The sequence below is a fragment of the Macrosteles quadrilineatus genome, unplaced genomic scaffold, assembly GCF_028750875.1.
Source record: "Macrosteles quadrilineatus isolate MER2022 unplaced genomic scaffold, UCM_ALF_1.0 Scaffold_4__1_contigs__length_99947679, whole genome shotgun sequence".
NCBI lineage: Eukaryota > Metazoa > Arthropoda > Insecta > Hemiptera > Cicadellidae > Macrosteles > Macrosteles quadrilineatus.
This window is the reverse complement of record NW_026542597.1, coordinates 73,873,015-73,889,238: the sequence shown is the minus strand read 5'-3', so window position 1 is coordinate 73,889,238 and position 16,224 is coordinate 73,873,015. Positions and strand designations below refer to the sequence as shown.

Below are 16,224 nucleotides of genomic sequence, written 5' to 3'. Positions count from 1 at the left end.
GGTTGATTAGGCATAGTTATTTGTTTGTAAAGGTTCACCGAATACAGACGTGAATCGGTCTAGTTTTCGTCATTCATCATGTTTTTGCAAATGTTTGTATGTCTTTTTGTTTATTGAATTGAACACAAATATTTTTGACTTTTATAAGACTGCAAACGCATGTGAATCCCATAGGGAAATAAAGGTGAAATAATCAACATTGATTCTCTTGAAATAGATTTCTCATGTTATTGTAGCTGAACCATGTTTTGGTGTGAGTTTCGTGTTGGTTTGTCTGCGTATCGTTTGTTGTGAGTGCTCTGTTTTCGACTACAAATGTTTCTATTATTTATAGGGTATATTTTACGACTTGTGTTTTACTCTTTGGCAATACTGGTGGGCAAGCAATCGATTACAAATAGATTTATCTCTTAAGTTAAAGTTATTATCAAATAGTAAACATCGCCCTTCATAGACCGGTCAGAACTTACCGTATCTTGTCTTTAGTTGATCCATAAATCTAAAAGGTAGTGTATCTTTGGTAACATTTTCTTCTGATTCTATAGTTTCTTTGTCTATCAGTTAATTGACGAACAGTTGTAAGACTTCTTAAATAATTATGCAGATTAAAAATTTACCGCGTTAAAACTAAACAACAATGTTTTAATGATGTGAGATTTTCAATAAATACAAATTTCTTCTTTCCCGATGGGCATGTTTTTGTGGTTTTTAATAACAGGTGTTCGTACCTACAGCCTGACTAGTTTTTCTGCAGCGAGAAACGCACGTAATCTTTTGTCAATTTCAAAGTCTGCTATGGTTTACAAGTTTGCCAAAAGTTTTGATGATGTATCCATAAACAAGCAATCTACAGCAGTTTTATTAACCCTCCAAAAGAACGATGAGAGCACTGGGTTTAGCATTTTGAATGTATTGAAAAATTAAGATATCATCTGATAATGTGTTAAAGCCAACACATGCAAATATTTGCATGCAAATATTGCAAATAAAAGTGATCAATTTAGTTTTTATGGTGAGTTTGTCCAAATAACATAAGGTTCTTTTGTTAATATGCAATATAACTCAATCTTATAGCAACTTAGCTATCTACTTACATCATTGTTCATGGATAAGTGCACAACCCAAAATCTAAAAAAAAAATGCGAAGTCGCCAGTGAGTCCAGATAGTATCACAGATGAAGGAGTGTCTACTCCTCTAATATATAACAATATGGGATAATATGGGAAAATAACACTTTATGAAGTTAAATTTGCAAATAATAATCCTCAAAACTAAATGACCCAGCACACATGCACACGACGACTTTTTAAATTTGAATAGATTCCTCAGACGACAATGAGAATTAATCGCCAACTTTTTTGTGAGATTTTCTCAAGGTTATCAGCTGATTTCTCTTATCATTATCACCAGTATAAGTTTATGGTGGTAAACTTGACAACAGCTGGTTTATCATTGAAGTAGGTAAGCTATTTATAAACCAAGCCAATGGCATTTAAATACTGAAGTAGACTACTTTAGTAGATATTCTATGAATATACAGCTGTAGCCTATTGTTTACTACAAAAGAACATAAATCACCCACGGAATGTGCTTTAGTCTAAAATTATGTATTGTCAATTTTCGTTACAGTACTGAGGTGGTTGAATAAAATATGCACCAGTGTGACTTTGTTGACATAATTGTGATGGACAGAATTTACATTAGTGCATTATGTCGGTAGCTCAACTCGATTACGAACACTTTTACAGTATTTGAAACTAATTGTCAATTTTAGCTTGGGGATGGAATGTCTTGCTCTATCAAAACTTTGTTCCTGTGAGGAAAACACTAATGTAAACTCTTCTAACTTTTACGTGTTGTTTTTTGAAAGTGCCATCTATTGGCGCAAACATTCTATATTAAAATTGGTAGTGTTTACCACAAATATCAAAACAGAAACGGCAAGGATCATAAACATAAACAATTTACGTCACTGGCCAGAAAGTAAATAAATAAATATTTAAATGGAACTGTCATAAAACAACCAGACCAGATGTTGCGGCTATCAGTATAGGCATTCGGACCATTGACGTAATTTGTTTATTTTGATGATCCATGCCATTCCTGTTCTAAATCTTCGTGGTCTTTACATAAGTTTGAACACGTACATCTGTTATCATTAATCAACTTTCGTAAATAAATTGTAGATGGGATTTCGTCACAGTGCTCACCTAGGAAAAAGAAGGTTGAAAAACATCAATAGCTTTTCAATCGTTTGAAACTGGACCCTGGCGGACATAAGTCAACGAAGCTGTCATCTCATTCATTCATTCTCATTCACGTTTATGCGTTTTACTAGTCTCAGAATTTTTACTCTTAACATTAAGTGATTCGCTTACACTTGAGTAACCGAATGAGTCGTTGTTAATGAGTCGTCTGCAACATGGCCCCAAGTAAAGACAAGTTGCTTTGTGGTCAATGCAATGTTAAAGTTAAAAAGCAAACTACAACAGTTGACTTATTCTCCATAAGAATAACATGGGAATTTAAAATTACAATTTTTTTGAATTTTCTCCGTAACAGTTAGGCGCATTATAACGCTTCAATATACTAAATTATTTGTTTTTTTAAGCTCTACAAAATGGTTTAAAAAGAAATTGTGAAATTTTGTGTTTTTATGGTCAAAAATGGGAAAAACCTATTTTTACCCCATAAAACCCCCCATAAACACCCGTTCCCATAGTCCGATCATGCTGGTTCGCGAACTCATTCAAGTTTATCCCGCCTTACACCTTTAAACCAAATTTTATGAAAATCGGACAAAAATTACTCAAGTTATCGTGCGGATGGACACACACACACATATATATATATATATATATATATATATATATATATATAAATTTGAACGAATGGTGTTTTTGGCCTCTGGGGACATCAAAATGAAAAAGTAAATCGGTCCCGGGTCCAGGTCTTACCACGAGTCCTACGGTAATAGCGTATTCCCTGTATAGGAAATTCACTAAAATGATAATTAAGTGTGTTGTTAGCCTAGTGGTTAGTGATTTTAACTTTGGTGCAAGAGAGGCGGGTTCAATTACCGGTGTATTCCCAAAAATGTGAGGGGTTTGTAACACTTTCCTAGCGTTTGTGGTGATTTAACTTCAAAATGTTCGTAGACACTAGACATATACACAAACAAATAGGAAAACTAAACTAAAGAGGGGTGGGTTTAAGTCTCAGCATATTCACACAAAAATACGGGGTTTGCATTATTTCATATAAAGGTGTTTGCGATACTTGATTACTCTACTTCCATTTCAAAATTCTTCTAGCGTATACACAAGAAAATAATAAAATTAAACCATAGGTGATCATCTACTAAAGTTTTGGTCTAGGAACAATATAATTTTCGTTAACGCCTGTTAAATAATACCACAATTTTTTAGCTAAACTTTATTATACGTCACAACCATATGGATGCGATATGTGGATGCTAATATCGGAAATATAATTCGAACAATACAGTATTGTGTACACGAATTTCTAGCAAATTTATTCAAAGAGTATTCAATTCAAGAAGAAAAAAAAACAAAAAAACTTCAATGAAAATAGTCATTCCAACTATAGCTCTACCGTAATTGGCAGTTGCAATGTAAACAAGGTTGATTAGGCATAGTTATTTGTTTGTAAAGGTTCACCGAATACAGACGTGAATCGGTCTAGTTTTCGTCATTCATCATGTTTTTGCAAATGTTTGTATGTCTTTTTGTTTATTGAATTGAACACAAATATTTTTGACTTTTATAAGACTGCAAACGCATGTGAATCCCATAGGGAAATAAAGGTGAAATAATCAACATTGATTCTCTTGAAATAGATTTCTCATGTTATTGTAGCTGAACCATGTTTTGGTGTGAGTTTCGTGTTGGTTTGTCTGCGTATCGTTTGTTGTGAGTGCTCTGTTTTCGACTACAAATGTTTCTATTATTTATAGGGTATATTTTACGACTTGTGTTTTACTCTTTGGCAATACTAATGGTGGGCAAGCAATCGATTACAAATAGATTTATCTCTTAAGTTAAAGTTATTATCAAATAGTAAACATCGCCCTTCATAGACCGGTCAGAACTTACCGTATCTTGTCTTTAGTTGATCCATAAATCTAAAAGGTAGTGTATCTTTGGTAACATTTTCTTCTGATTCTATAGTTTCTTTGTCTATCAGTTAATTGACGAACAGTTGTAAGACTTCTTAAATAATTATGCAGATTAAAAATTTACCGCGTTAAAACTAAACAACAATGTTTTAATGATGTGAGATTTTCAATAAATACAAATTTCTTCTTTCCCGATGGGCATGTTTTTGTGGTTTTTAATAACAGGTGTTCGTACCTACAGCCTGACTAGTTTTTCTGCAGCGAGAAACGCACGTAATCTTTTGTCAATTTCAAAGTCTGCTATGGTTTACAAGTTTGCCAAAAGTTTTGATGATGTATCCATAAACAAGCAATCTACAGCAGTTTTATTAACCCTCCAAAAGAACGATGAGAGCACTGGGTTTAGCATTTTGAATGTATTGAAAAATTAAGATATCATCTGATAATGTGTTAAAGCCAACACATGCAAATATTTGCATGCAAATATTGCAAATAAAAGTGATCAATTTAGTTTTTATGGTGAGTTTGTCCAAATAACATAAGGTTCTTTTGTTAATATGCAATATAACTCAATCTTATAGCAACTTAGCTATCTACTTACATCATTGTTCATGGATAAGTGCACAACCCAAAATCTAAAAAAAAAAAAAAAATGCGAAGTCGCCAGTGAGTCCAGATAGTATCACAGATGAAGGAGTGTCTACTCCTCTAATATATAACAATATGGGATAATATGGGAAAATAACACTTTATGAAGTTAAATTTGCAAATAATAATCCTCAAAACTAAATGACCCAGCACACATGCACACGACGACTTTTTAAATTTGAATAGATTCCTCAGACGACAATGAGAATTAATCGCCAACTTTTTTGTGAGATTTTCTCAAGGTTATCAGCTGATTTCTCTTATCATTATCACCAGTATAAGTTTATGGTGGTAAACTTGACAACAGCTGGTTTATCATTGAAGTAGGTAAGCTATTTATAAACCAAGCCAATGGCATTTAAATACTGAAGTAGACTACTTTAGTAGATATTCTATGAATATACAGCTGTAGCCTATTGTTTACTACAAAAGAACATAAATCACCCACGGAATGTGCTTTAGTCTAAAATTATGTATTGTCAATTTTCGTTACAGTACTGAGGTGGTTGAATAAAATATGCACCAGTGTGACTTTGTTGACATAATTGTGATGGACAGAATTTACATTAGTGCATTATGTCGGTAGCTCAACTCGATTACGAACACTTTTACAGTATTTGAAACTAATTGTCAATTTTAGCTTGGGGATGGAATGTCTTGCTCTATCAAAACTTTGTTCCTGTGAGGAAAACACTAATGTAAACTCTTCTAACTTTTACGTGTTGTTTTTTGAAAGTGCCATCTATTGGCGCAAACATTCTATATTAAAATTGGTAGTGTTTACCACAAATATCAAAACAGAAACGGCAAGGATCATAAACATAAACAATTTACGTCACTGGCCAGAAAGTAAATAAATAAATATTTAAATGGAACTGTCATAAAACAACCAGACCAGATGTTGCGGCTATCAGTATAGGCATTCGGACCATTGACGTAATTTGTTTATTTTGATGATCCATGCCATTCCTGTTCTAAATCTTCGTGGTCTTTACATAAGTTTGAACACGTACATCTGTTATCATTAATCAACTTTCGTAAATAAATTGTAGATGGGATTTCGTCACAGTGCTCACCTAGGAAAAAGAAGGTTGAAAAACATCAATAGCTTTTCAATCGTTTGAAACTGGACCCTGGCGGACATAAGTCAACGAAGCTGTCATCTCATTCATTCATTCTCATTCACGTTTATGCGTTTTACTAGTCTCAGAATTTTTACTCTTAACATTAAGTGATTCGCTTACACTTGAGTAACCGAATGAGTCGTTGTTAATGAGTCGTCTGCAACATGGCCCCAAGTAAAGACAAGTTGCTTTGTGGTCAATGCAATGTTAAAGTTAAAAAGCAAACTACAACAGTTGACTTATTCTCCATAAGAATAACATGGGAATTTAAAATTACAATTTTTTTGAATTTTCTCCGTAACAGTTAGGCGCATTATAACGCTTCAATATACTAAATTATTTGTTTTTTTAAGCTCTACAAAATGGTTTAAAAAGAAATTGTGAAATTTTGTGTTTTTATGGTCAAAAATGGGAAAAACCTATTTTTACCCCATAAAACCCCCCATAAACACCCGTTCCCATAGTCCGATCATGCTGGTTCGCGAACTCATTCAAGTTTATCTCGCCTTACACCTTTAAACCAAATTTTATGAAAATCGGACAAAAATTACTCAAGTTATCGTGCGGATGGACACACACACACATATATATATATATATATATATATATATATATATATATAGATATATAAAAATTTGAACGAATGGTGTTTTTGGCCTCTGGGGACATCAAAATGAAAAAGTAAATCGGTCCCGGGCTTAGGTCTTACCATGAGACCTACGGTAATAGCTACTTCCCTATAGGGAAATTCGCTAAAATGACTGTTTTGGTCTACGATGTGATGGATTTTGTGGTAAATTGTTTCATATAAACTGTGTGAATGTTTCCTGTGAAGACTATGAAAAAATTTCGGAACTTCAACAAATTGTAAGGTGGTTTTGTAAACCCTGTGATGATAGGGTTAGAATCAACATGAAAACTCAGCCTTTAATGGAAGACGTGTGTAGTCTAAACAAAAATATGGACAGATTAATGGGAATCGTCAATGAATTGAAGAATGAAAATAAAACATTGACTGATCGAATAAATTCAGTTACCGTGGAACAAGAAAAGTTTGGTAGCATTATGGAACAGTTGCAACCTAACCTCACTGAGTGCTTAGGTCTAGGAACTGGCAATGTTTACTCTACTACTGTATCTAAGCCTAATGACTCAACCCTTAATGATGTTTGTCAAGTTAAGGCTAATACCAGTAACTTAAACTCTCATAGTACTATGACTCATGCTGCACCCAACTCAAATACTCATAGGCCTAGGCCTACCCCAGACAACGAGAACATTGAACACTCCGCATTGGGTTATGCAGATGTTGTAAAGCGGAATAGGACTGCTGGTAAACCTAAGCCTTTACTTCTTGACAATCGTGCAAGGCCTAAACGACAAGACAATGTTATCATTGGTACCAAGGACTCCAGTGCTGCTTCTAGCCTTAAAGTGGTTACAAAAAAATCTTGGATTTTCATCTCTAGATTATCACCTGATACAACCTGCCAATCAATGAAAGACTATCTTAAGGAGAATGGTGTTTCAAATGTGGAATGTGACGAACTGAAAACCCGGTACACATCTTACCGCTCGTTTAAAATAGGCCTATCCAGTGTAGATCAGCAGAAAGTGCTCTCAAGTGAATTTTGGCCTGAAGGAGTACTAATTGCTGACTTTGTGCATCGTAAAAATAAACACTATGGACAGTTTAAAAGTGAAAGTCTTGAAGAGTCTGTTTTTTTAGGGTTTCCGAGCCCAGCAAAGTGAGTAACCTAGTCAACCGTACCAGTATTATTAGTTCTGAAACTGTTTTATCGTTAATGTTTTTGAATATTCAGTCTATAAGGGACAAAACCCTGGAATTAGATGTAGTCTTAAGCGATATTAAAAATGATATCCTATGCATATCCGAACATTGGCTTAACACTGAAGAGATAGGCTTTTATAGACTAAAAGATTATCATTTGGCCACATACTATGCGCGGGACGATATGGTGCATGGTGGATCAGCTATCTATGTAAAAAATGGACTAAAATATAAGGTTATGGATGTTGCTCGTTTTTGCTCAACTCAACATTTGGAAGTTGCTGCCATCAAACTCGAATGCAATATCATTGTAGTCAGTGTGTATAGATCACCTAATGGTGATGTAAATATATTCCTCAATCAGTTTGAAAGGTTATTATGTCTTCTAAGTCTTAAATCGTCTTCCCTTGTCATCGGAGGGGACTACAATGTAGATTTGGTGGCTGATTTTACCAAACCAATCCAGCGTGAACTTGCAAGACTTATGAGGCAGTTCAACTTACATCCAACCAACTCTACGTCTACAAGAGGTAATGCAGTTCTCGACAATATCTTGACTGATCTCAATTATTCAAGTTATATTAATACAGTTATAGATTATGGCCTTTCTGACCATGCTGCAGTTAACTTAGACATACGCCTAGCCTATTCCGAGAAAACTTATCTTGAACAGTCCAACTCCCTTGTATACCATAGGCCCATAACAGAAGCCCGAATAAATACCTTCTTCCAGTTTTTAAGCAGTGTTGACTGGTCTGTACTAGCCTTAGGTACAAACTCTGAAGAAATTTTTAATTTATTTTTTGACCAAATATTGCTTGGTTTCCATGAGTCCTTTCCGCTGCAGAAGAAGCGGGACCCAAATTGCAACTCCGGTGGACAGTTCTCTGGTGGTAAAGCCTGGTACAATGAAGACCTGAAGAAGAGTAGAAGTATCCTCATGGCTCTCCTTGATCGCCACAATGTTCTTAAAACCTCAGCATCCTTTCAAGCTCTAACTGAATATAGAAAGACATACAAACAAGAACTGAGGACTGCCAAAAAACAGTTTGTTGCCGACTGTATTGAAAAATCCGACAACAAGTGTAGAGCAGCTTGGCAGGCCATTCGGAAAGAATCTTCGAGCAAACATCAACCCAATACTTCTGTGGAACCAAACGACTTCAACGACTTCTTCATTGACTCGGTGTTGGAGGTGGCGGAGAAATCTGGTGGCGCTCCTTCGGCTGCAGTGGATCTTCTCAAAACCAAGAGCATTGCAGCACCCGGTTTGGAATGGAAGTTAGTGTCATGTGAGGAGGTAGCGCGGCATGTGCGGCTTCTAAAAAGTTCTAAAAGTCGTGATATTTATGGCCTGTCTAGTGATGTGCTAAAGTCTATTTTACCTGTGATTGTAGAGCCTTTAACCTATTGTATAAATAGTTGTCTTATTGAAGGTGTATTTCCTGCAAAGCTTAAGTTATCTAAGGTTGTTCCTGTTTTTAAGAAAGGGTGCAGAGATCTCCCAGCTAGTTATAGGCCAATAGCTTTAATTCCAGTCTTTGCCAAAGTTTTTGAACGAATTTTACATGACCAGCTGTACAATTATTTTGAAGATAATTCCTTGTTTTCAACTATATTGTATGGTTTCAGAACTGGGAAATCTACAATTCAAGCTGTGACCTATCTTGTAGATGCAATCCTAGCAAACCTTGAAAGCAGAGCCGATACTGGTGTCACCTTATGTGACCTCAGTAAAGCCTTTGATTGTGTTTGTCATGAGACATTGCTGGCTAAGTTAAAGTACTACAAGGTGACTGATACAACTCTGTCACTTCTTAGCTCATACCTAGATAATAGAGAACAAATAGTCTGTGTCAATAATCAGTATTCATGTAAGAGACTTGTACCCTTTGGCGTGCCGATCTCAATTATTCAAGTTATATTAATACAGTTATAGATTATGGCCTTTCTGACCATGCTGCAGTTAACTTAGACATACGCCTAGCCTATTCCGAGAAAACTTATCTTGAACAGTATAGTATTGTGACTATACAACTGTTATTTAACAGTTGTATAGTCTGCCGCAAGGTTCGGTTCTTGGACCTCTTTTATTCCTTGTCATGGTTAATGACATTGATGTTAATGTACCATTTGAGACTGTATGTTTTGCTGATGACACTACTTTGTTTAATGCTGGTTCTGATATAAAAACTGTCAATTTGAATTCTGAAAGTGCCCTTAAAAGTGTATCCAACTGGTTCAGTACCAATGGTTTCATACTTAACAATGACAAAACTCAAACCATAGTTTTTAGTAATAAAAATGTCAAGGCTAGTGATTCTCCCTCCTGTGATCAATTAGGGTTAAGTAATGTTAAACTATTAGGCTTAGTTCTTGATAGAAAATTGACATGGCAATTTCATACGGATTATATTTGTAACAAACTTTCAAGAGTTGTATATTTACTAAGATCTTTAGATAAAAATGTCCCGAAGTCATATCTCAAGCTTGCTTACAATAGTTTCTTTCAAAGTAATTTACTGTATGGCATATGTTTATGGGGAAATGCAGCTGGAGTACATGATGTCTTACTGGTTCAGAAAAAAGCTGTCAGAATACTAGCTTCAGCTGACTACTCAGAGCACTGTAGGCCTATTTTTATCCATGAAAAAGTGTTAACTGTCTTTAGTTTATATGTTTTGTATGTGCTATTAGAAGTAAAAAAACAATCTGTATTCTTGTTGAAACGGCTAAATGTACATAGCCACAACACAAGGCTCAAGCATGAAATTGACATTCCCTTTTGTAGATTGACCAAAGCAGCCAAAAGCTCTAAAGTTATAGGGCTTAAACTGTACAATATACTACCTCATCATGTCAAGAATATTGAATCCTTTGCTAATTTTATAACTGTTGTAACAAATGGTCTTCTAAAGCACCCACTTTATTCTGTTAATGAGTTTAGATTTTAAGTAACATGCATTGTTATTCAACAATTTTTATTTTATGATATTTATTCTCAATTGACAACTGTGATATCTTCTGTGATATAGGCTAAGTTTTACATGTATGTTATATAAGGTCTACTGTGATAATGTTCATGACTCTGTTACATTTTCTAGTTTATAGTTTTCTTTGACAATGTCTATTGCACAACTGTGTCTAATGACAATAAAGGATTCTTATTCTTATTCTTATTCTTACAAATCAGTATACTATTTTCTTCTAGCATCTCGAAATCTCCAAGTATAAGTTCTGCTATACAATAGACTTGAAGTTTTAACTTACTCACGTCACTCTAGGCTTCACTTTCTCAAATATATTATAACAGTCGTCATCAAGGTCAATAAGAGAGAGATGTCAATCCTCTTAATAGAAAATGCAAACACAAACCTTGCCAACGTCCTTGAAAGGTAAGCTGGCTTATTAGATGGTAAGACATGCAGAAAGTAACGATGTACTCTATAGTCTCGTCGTTGAGTAACCTTTAATTGACTTGTAAATATTTCAATCAAGGATAGTTGGCCAATTAGAGTATCATTATCGTTAAGTCAATTGAATATCGGATACGATTTTAGCACTATCTAGAAGATTGTCTTAGAGGTTGGTGGGTTCTACAGGAAAGTTTAGATATTGAATAAAATTAAGGTGAGAATGTGTAAACATTGTTTTGTGCTTTACAATGTTTAGAATTGGCTAAAAAAGTAGCCAGCATAAAGTAATAATGTTTATTTTTATTTTTAAGAATAGTTGTTTAATCATCTCCAATTTTTACAATCACGAATCCCTTCTTGAGTCTAGGGGTCTTTTCGATAAGAGGACCGCCACTACTTTTACCTCTATGTTGTATACAGTATAATATGTGAGCCACCTACAGATTGTGCTGATATAAATTACTAAATTCTGCCGAATGCACAATCTTTTTAACCAAATCAAACTTAGGGAATGACTTATGATGAGTTATAGCAACTGTTATAACCCATCAACCTGGCCAGCAACAAAAAACAAGGTATACAATAGAATTGTAGACACTATCGCATTCTGTGACTGGCTCACACAACTACATCCCTTAAAAAAATGGCTACAGCTGGTCCATATAGATAGGAGGTCTACTTCAGTATCCAATAGGCAATAATATAGGTAGTCAAAGAAAGGGTGCTAACAATATATCGTCGTCTTAATCCTCAAAACTCTTTCTTTTCACATTCCACTTTCTCCTGTATATCCGTTTTAGCATTGACTATAATCAATGGTTTTAGTGATTTGCAGTTGATAAGAACAAAGACCGTATTGTTTATCAAACACGTGCATATAGATACAAACATATTTTTTTTAAAGATGAAAATTTACTTAATCTGTAAAGCATTGAGTAAAAATATCTGGTAAAATATGTTAAACATACGCAACTAATACGCTGTTGGTGCTCTCTTGGAAACAGATTAATTTTTACGATTACAATTTACAAGCACGAGCTATTCAACCAGAAATCATACAAAAAAATATCGTTAAAGTGATGTGTTCACCTTATAGAGAATACCGGTACCTTAACTTTTTGATTGTGTAAAAATGTTTTACCATTATATATCTTTAGATCATGGTCTAGGTCTACGGGTCTTTAAATAATCTCAAATTCCGTATCATTTATCTTTTTTGTAAAGGACATGCAAAACAAAACAACTAAACTACCTACCAAAAATATTTATTCCTAAACGACATGGTATATTAGGTGAGGTCAATACTTTAGTATGATAATTTTTTGTTGGGCATCACTCACCTTATTGGAATCACGAGAACGCAGTCCTTGTCATATCACAATCAACACAGTTCATTGCACATAAAAATGGTGTTGGGAACTTAAATCTGAAATTTTAAATTTAGTTTTATTTTTATTTTTGTATATTTTTATGTGCAATGAACTGTGTTGATTGTGATATGACAAGGACTGCGTTCTCGTGATTCCAATAAGGTGAGTGATGCCCAACAAAAAATTATCATACTGAACAAAAATATTTAAATGACCTATAAATATAAAAATAAACTCGTCGATTGAAATAGAACTTTTAATCATTTACGATTACATTTTTACAGAAAAATAAACAATCATCACAATAGAAATAAACGGTAACAGCAGAATGACTCATACTTTTTTCCCATTAGCTTGGCAACAACCTTTATCATGTAGCAGTGAGAGTAACTATGATATTTAAAGGGAAAAATCACAAAAGTTGCAATACTTTTAAACCGTAATTTTTACAGTAGTGGGTACCATTTTGTTCAGGATACAAAAAAAACAAAAAACTATGAGATACTAAATTTTAATCATAATCATTTTGGGCAGTTTTTTTAATCCGAATTTTTTACTTATGGAGTTTTATGGAAAAATTAAAATTAAAATTAAAAAATTCCGATTAATAAAAAAAACCTGGAGATCCCATGGAGTACCCACATACGAAATTTAATCAAAATCGGACCATATGTGTGGTTGTAGGTCTTTACAAATCCAGACACAGACATCACTTAGAAACCCACTTTTTGGGTTCAGGGGGACCCAAAATGGATACACCAAAAACTTAAACTGGAAAATATTAACACCATTACAAAAAATTAAAAAATGTGAAAAAAATTTATAATGAAACAAAACGTTTTTACTGAAGAATCACTACGTAGTGTGATGAATGAGTGACGCAGGATGCAGACCAGGTGAGAAGCAGGTGACGGCGGACCCGTTATCCCCGGCCCGTGGTCGTGGTCGTGGTCGGCGACCATCAGTAGACCTACAGCAGTGGTCGCGGTCGTGTCTAGTGTAGTGCTCGCGAGTGTAGTGACCAACATGCGTTGGCAACTCGTCCTGCCTCTCCTACTGGGTAAGCAATGCTATAGTGATATGTTGGGGTCCCCCAAGGGAAGGTAATGGGTCCGATTTTTTTTACCATGGCGTGTCTCCAAAAAACAATTAATGACAGTCATAAAACCAAGTAAATCAATCAACTCAATCATGGACACTAGCAACTCTTTAGAGTAAGTTTTTTATGATACAAACAAATAGGTAGGCCTAGTTGAAAAAATTGTAAATTCTTGCGTCTTTTCTATTGAACTCCGTATTCCGTAAATTCTCTGGGTACTCCTAGATCTGTTTACACTAGGGACACGTTTTACCGTTTGTAGATATTATTAATTCTTTATTGTCAATCTGTACTTGCGTGAAATTTCAAAGTGCAGTGTATGTTTTCAAGTGTTTGTTTTAAACGTTTATTTTAAATGATAATATGTTTTGTGATATGTAAAACCAACTGTGGGAAAACCGAGAAATTATCGTAGAAAATGTATTTGATCAAAAGATGTTAGCCCGTTATAGTTTATCAATTGTATTTTATTTTTTTGAAAAATTGTAAATTTTTTGTATATTGTGGAAATAAAACTGATTTGATTTGATTTGATTTGACAATTAGGCACGGTCAAATTTTATAAATGTTTGCGTGTCTACAAAATATAATATAATTTATTTTATAAACTTACAAAGTAGCAAAAACTAACAACACATAATACAGCATTCTACTGATACTGTGAAACATTGCCATTAGCTAAATCAAACAATTCTACAGGGTGTCCCGGAACTCTCTACCAATATTTTAGGGCATTGCTCCTGGGTAAGAAACATACCTAAATATCATATTTAAATTGTCCGGAAGTCCTTAGTTACTCACACAGCCGCCATTTTGTTTTTTTCAGTTATTAATTTTTTTCTAAAGAATGGTTAAACATACGAAATGGAAACTTTGCACAAACATTAATGACAACTAGACAAAGCTACAAAAAAGTTAAGACGATTTTTCAAATTCATAAAACAAAATGGCGGCCATTTAAAATTTTTATAAAATCAACGGTTTTTGAGCTATTTAAGAAACAACCAGCTATTTAAATGGTCGCCATTTAGTTTTATGAATTTGAAAAATCTTCATATTTTTTTTGTAGCTTTGTCTAGTTGTCATTAATGTTTGTGCAAAGTTTCCATTTCGTATGTTTAACCATTCTTTAGAAGAAAATTAATAACTGGAAAAAACAAAATGGCGGCTGTGTGAGTAACTAAGGACTTCCGGACAGTTTAAATATGATATTTAGGTATGTTTCTTACCCAGGAGCAACTGCACTGAGTCCTAAAATATTGGTAGGGAGTTCTGGGACACCCTGTATATTATGGTTAAACTACGATAGCTAATGAATGATAAAGCTTCTTAATCGTCGTACTTTACCATTCGTTAGTATCCAAAAGTTTGAACCTTAATGTGTTGCTAAAAAGTAAAGTTGATTGTTTAACGTTTTAGTAAATTTCCATTTACAGTCCTATATCACATACTATTTATTTTTACGTTAACAATGTTCATCCGAGGCCCTTAAATGAAAAATTGTATTTCAAGATGCAAATGTAGTTTTACGTACGGTAGTAAATATTTTTGTAGAAAAAGTTATAACCAAAACACTTTTTGTGTTCGAAATAGTTTTCAGCGTAACACATATTTTGGATTTATTTATTTGTTAAATAACATATTGAGAATACTTGCAAGGATAATTTTATTTTTCATGTTAAATGTTGAGTTTTGACATTCACTTCAAAATGTTACCATCGATTTATGAATTGCAATACAAAAATGACTCAAATGTAAGTAAACAATTGGAAAAGCACTTAATTTAAATTGCGTAAACCCGGATGCTCCCTTTCTTGCTGGGTTTTAAACGGTTGTTAAAGTTTCCAAGAAGTATTGTAGCCACATCCTTGGTGAGTTAAGTAAGTACCTTGGAATGAAATAGAAAAAATAAAATATGTTTAATCCAAATTTATTGCAATAAAATCATAATGTGACACTCTTTGAATGATTCACACGCGCCACAGTATGAATAACATACTGGATAAGGACTCTAATTGATAAATGAGACAAAACATGACTAAAACTCCGTAATTACATGATGAACACAAAATACAACATCGCCCCCAACTGCGTGAAATATGGGATTGTTGGTGTGGAATCAGCTTGAATCTTCAGACTTAGTACATGGTTGGCAGTTGAAGTAAACTAACTTATTGCAAATTTTGTAATTAGTTAGTTAAATGTTTGAGTTGAATTTATGATTTAAAAAAGAACTTGTAGATTTCCAATGTAGTTCAATTAAATTACAACAATGTTAAATGAAATGCAAATGTTTGATTCACCCTAGAGTTAGGGCCACATGATATTTTGTATACTTTACCAATACGACAAAAATATTAAATATATACTTTAACTAGCTGTGTACCCGTTCTACGCACGGGGATCTTATAATATTCAGTTGAAACCTTCTTATATAACGAACAGCAGTTGGTTTGCATATTTTAAGATATGCTGGCCAAACTATTATACATAGCTTCATTTTATGTTGTTTTTTGTTGTTCCGGATCGGTATGACAATCAATAAAAGGTTAAATTACCTCTGTGTCTGCCGGTCGATCCTATAACGGTAGGCTTACTTTTATTTTTACTATCTGATCTCGTTTGCATGGCTCAAT

The 16,224-nt window shown here is 34.0% G+C and overlaps 1 protein-coding gene across 1 annotated transcript in view; it reads left to right on the top strand.

Annotated features, from left to right (window-relative positions):
* Nucleotides 1-13,469: 13,469 nt before the first annotated feature.
* The window catches only part of LOC128993654 (uncharacterized), a 79,284-nt gene continuing 76,529 nt past the window's right edge, over nucleotides 13,470-16,224 (top strand). The window contains exon 1 of the mRNA XM_054417713.1: nucleotides 13,470-13,549. Within this exon, the coding sequence (XP_054273688.1) occupies nucleotides 13,516-13,549 (34 nt within the window). The 5' untranslated portion in view covers nucleotides 13,470-13,515. The remainder of the gene's footprint in view (nucleotides 13,550-16,224) is intronic.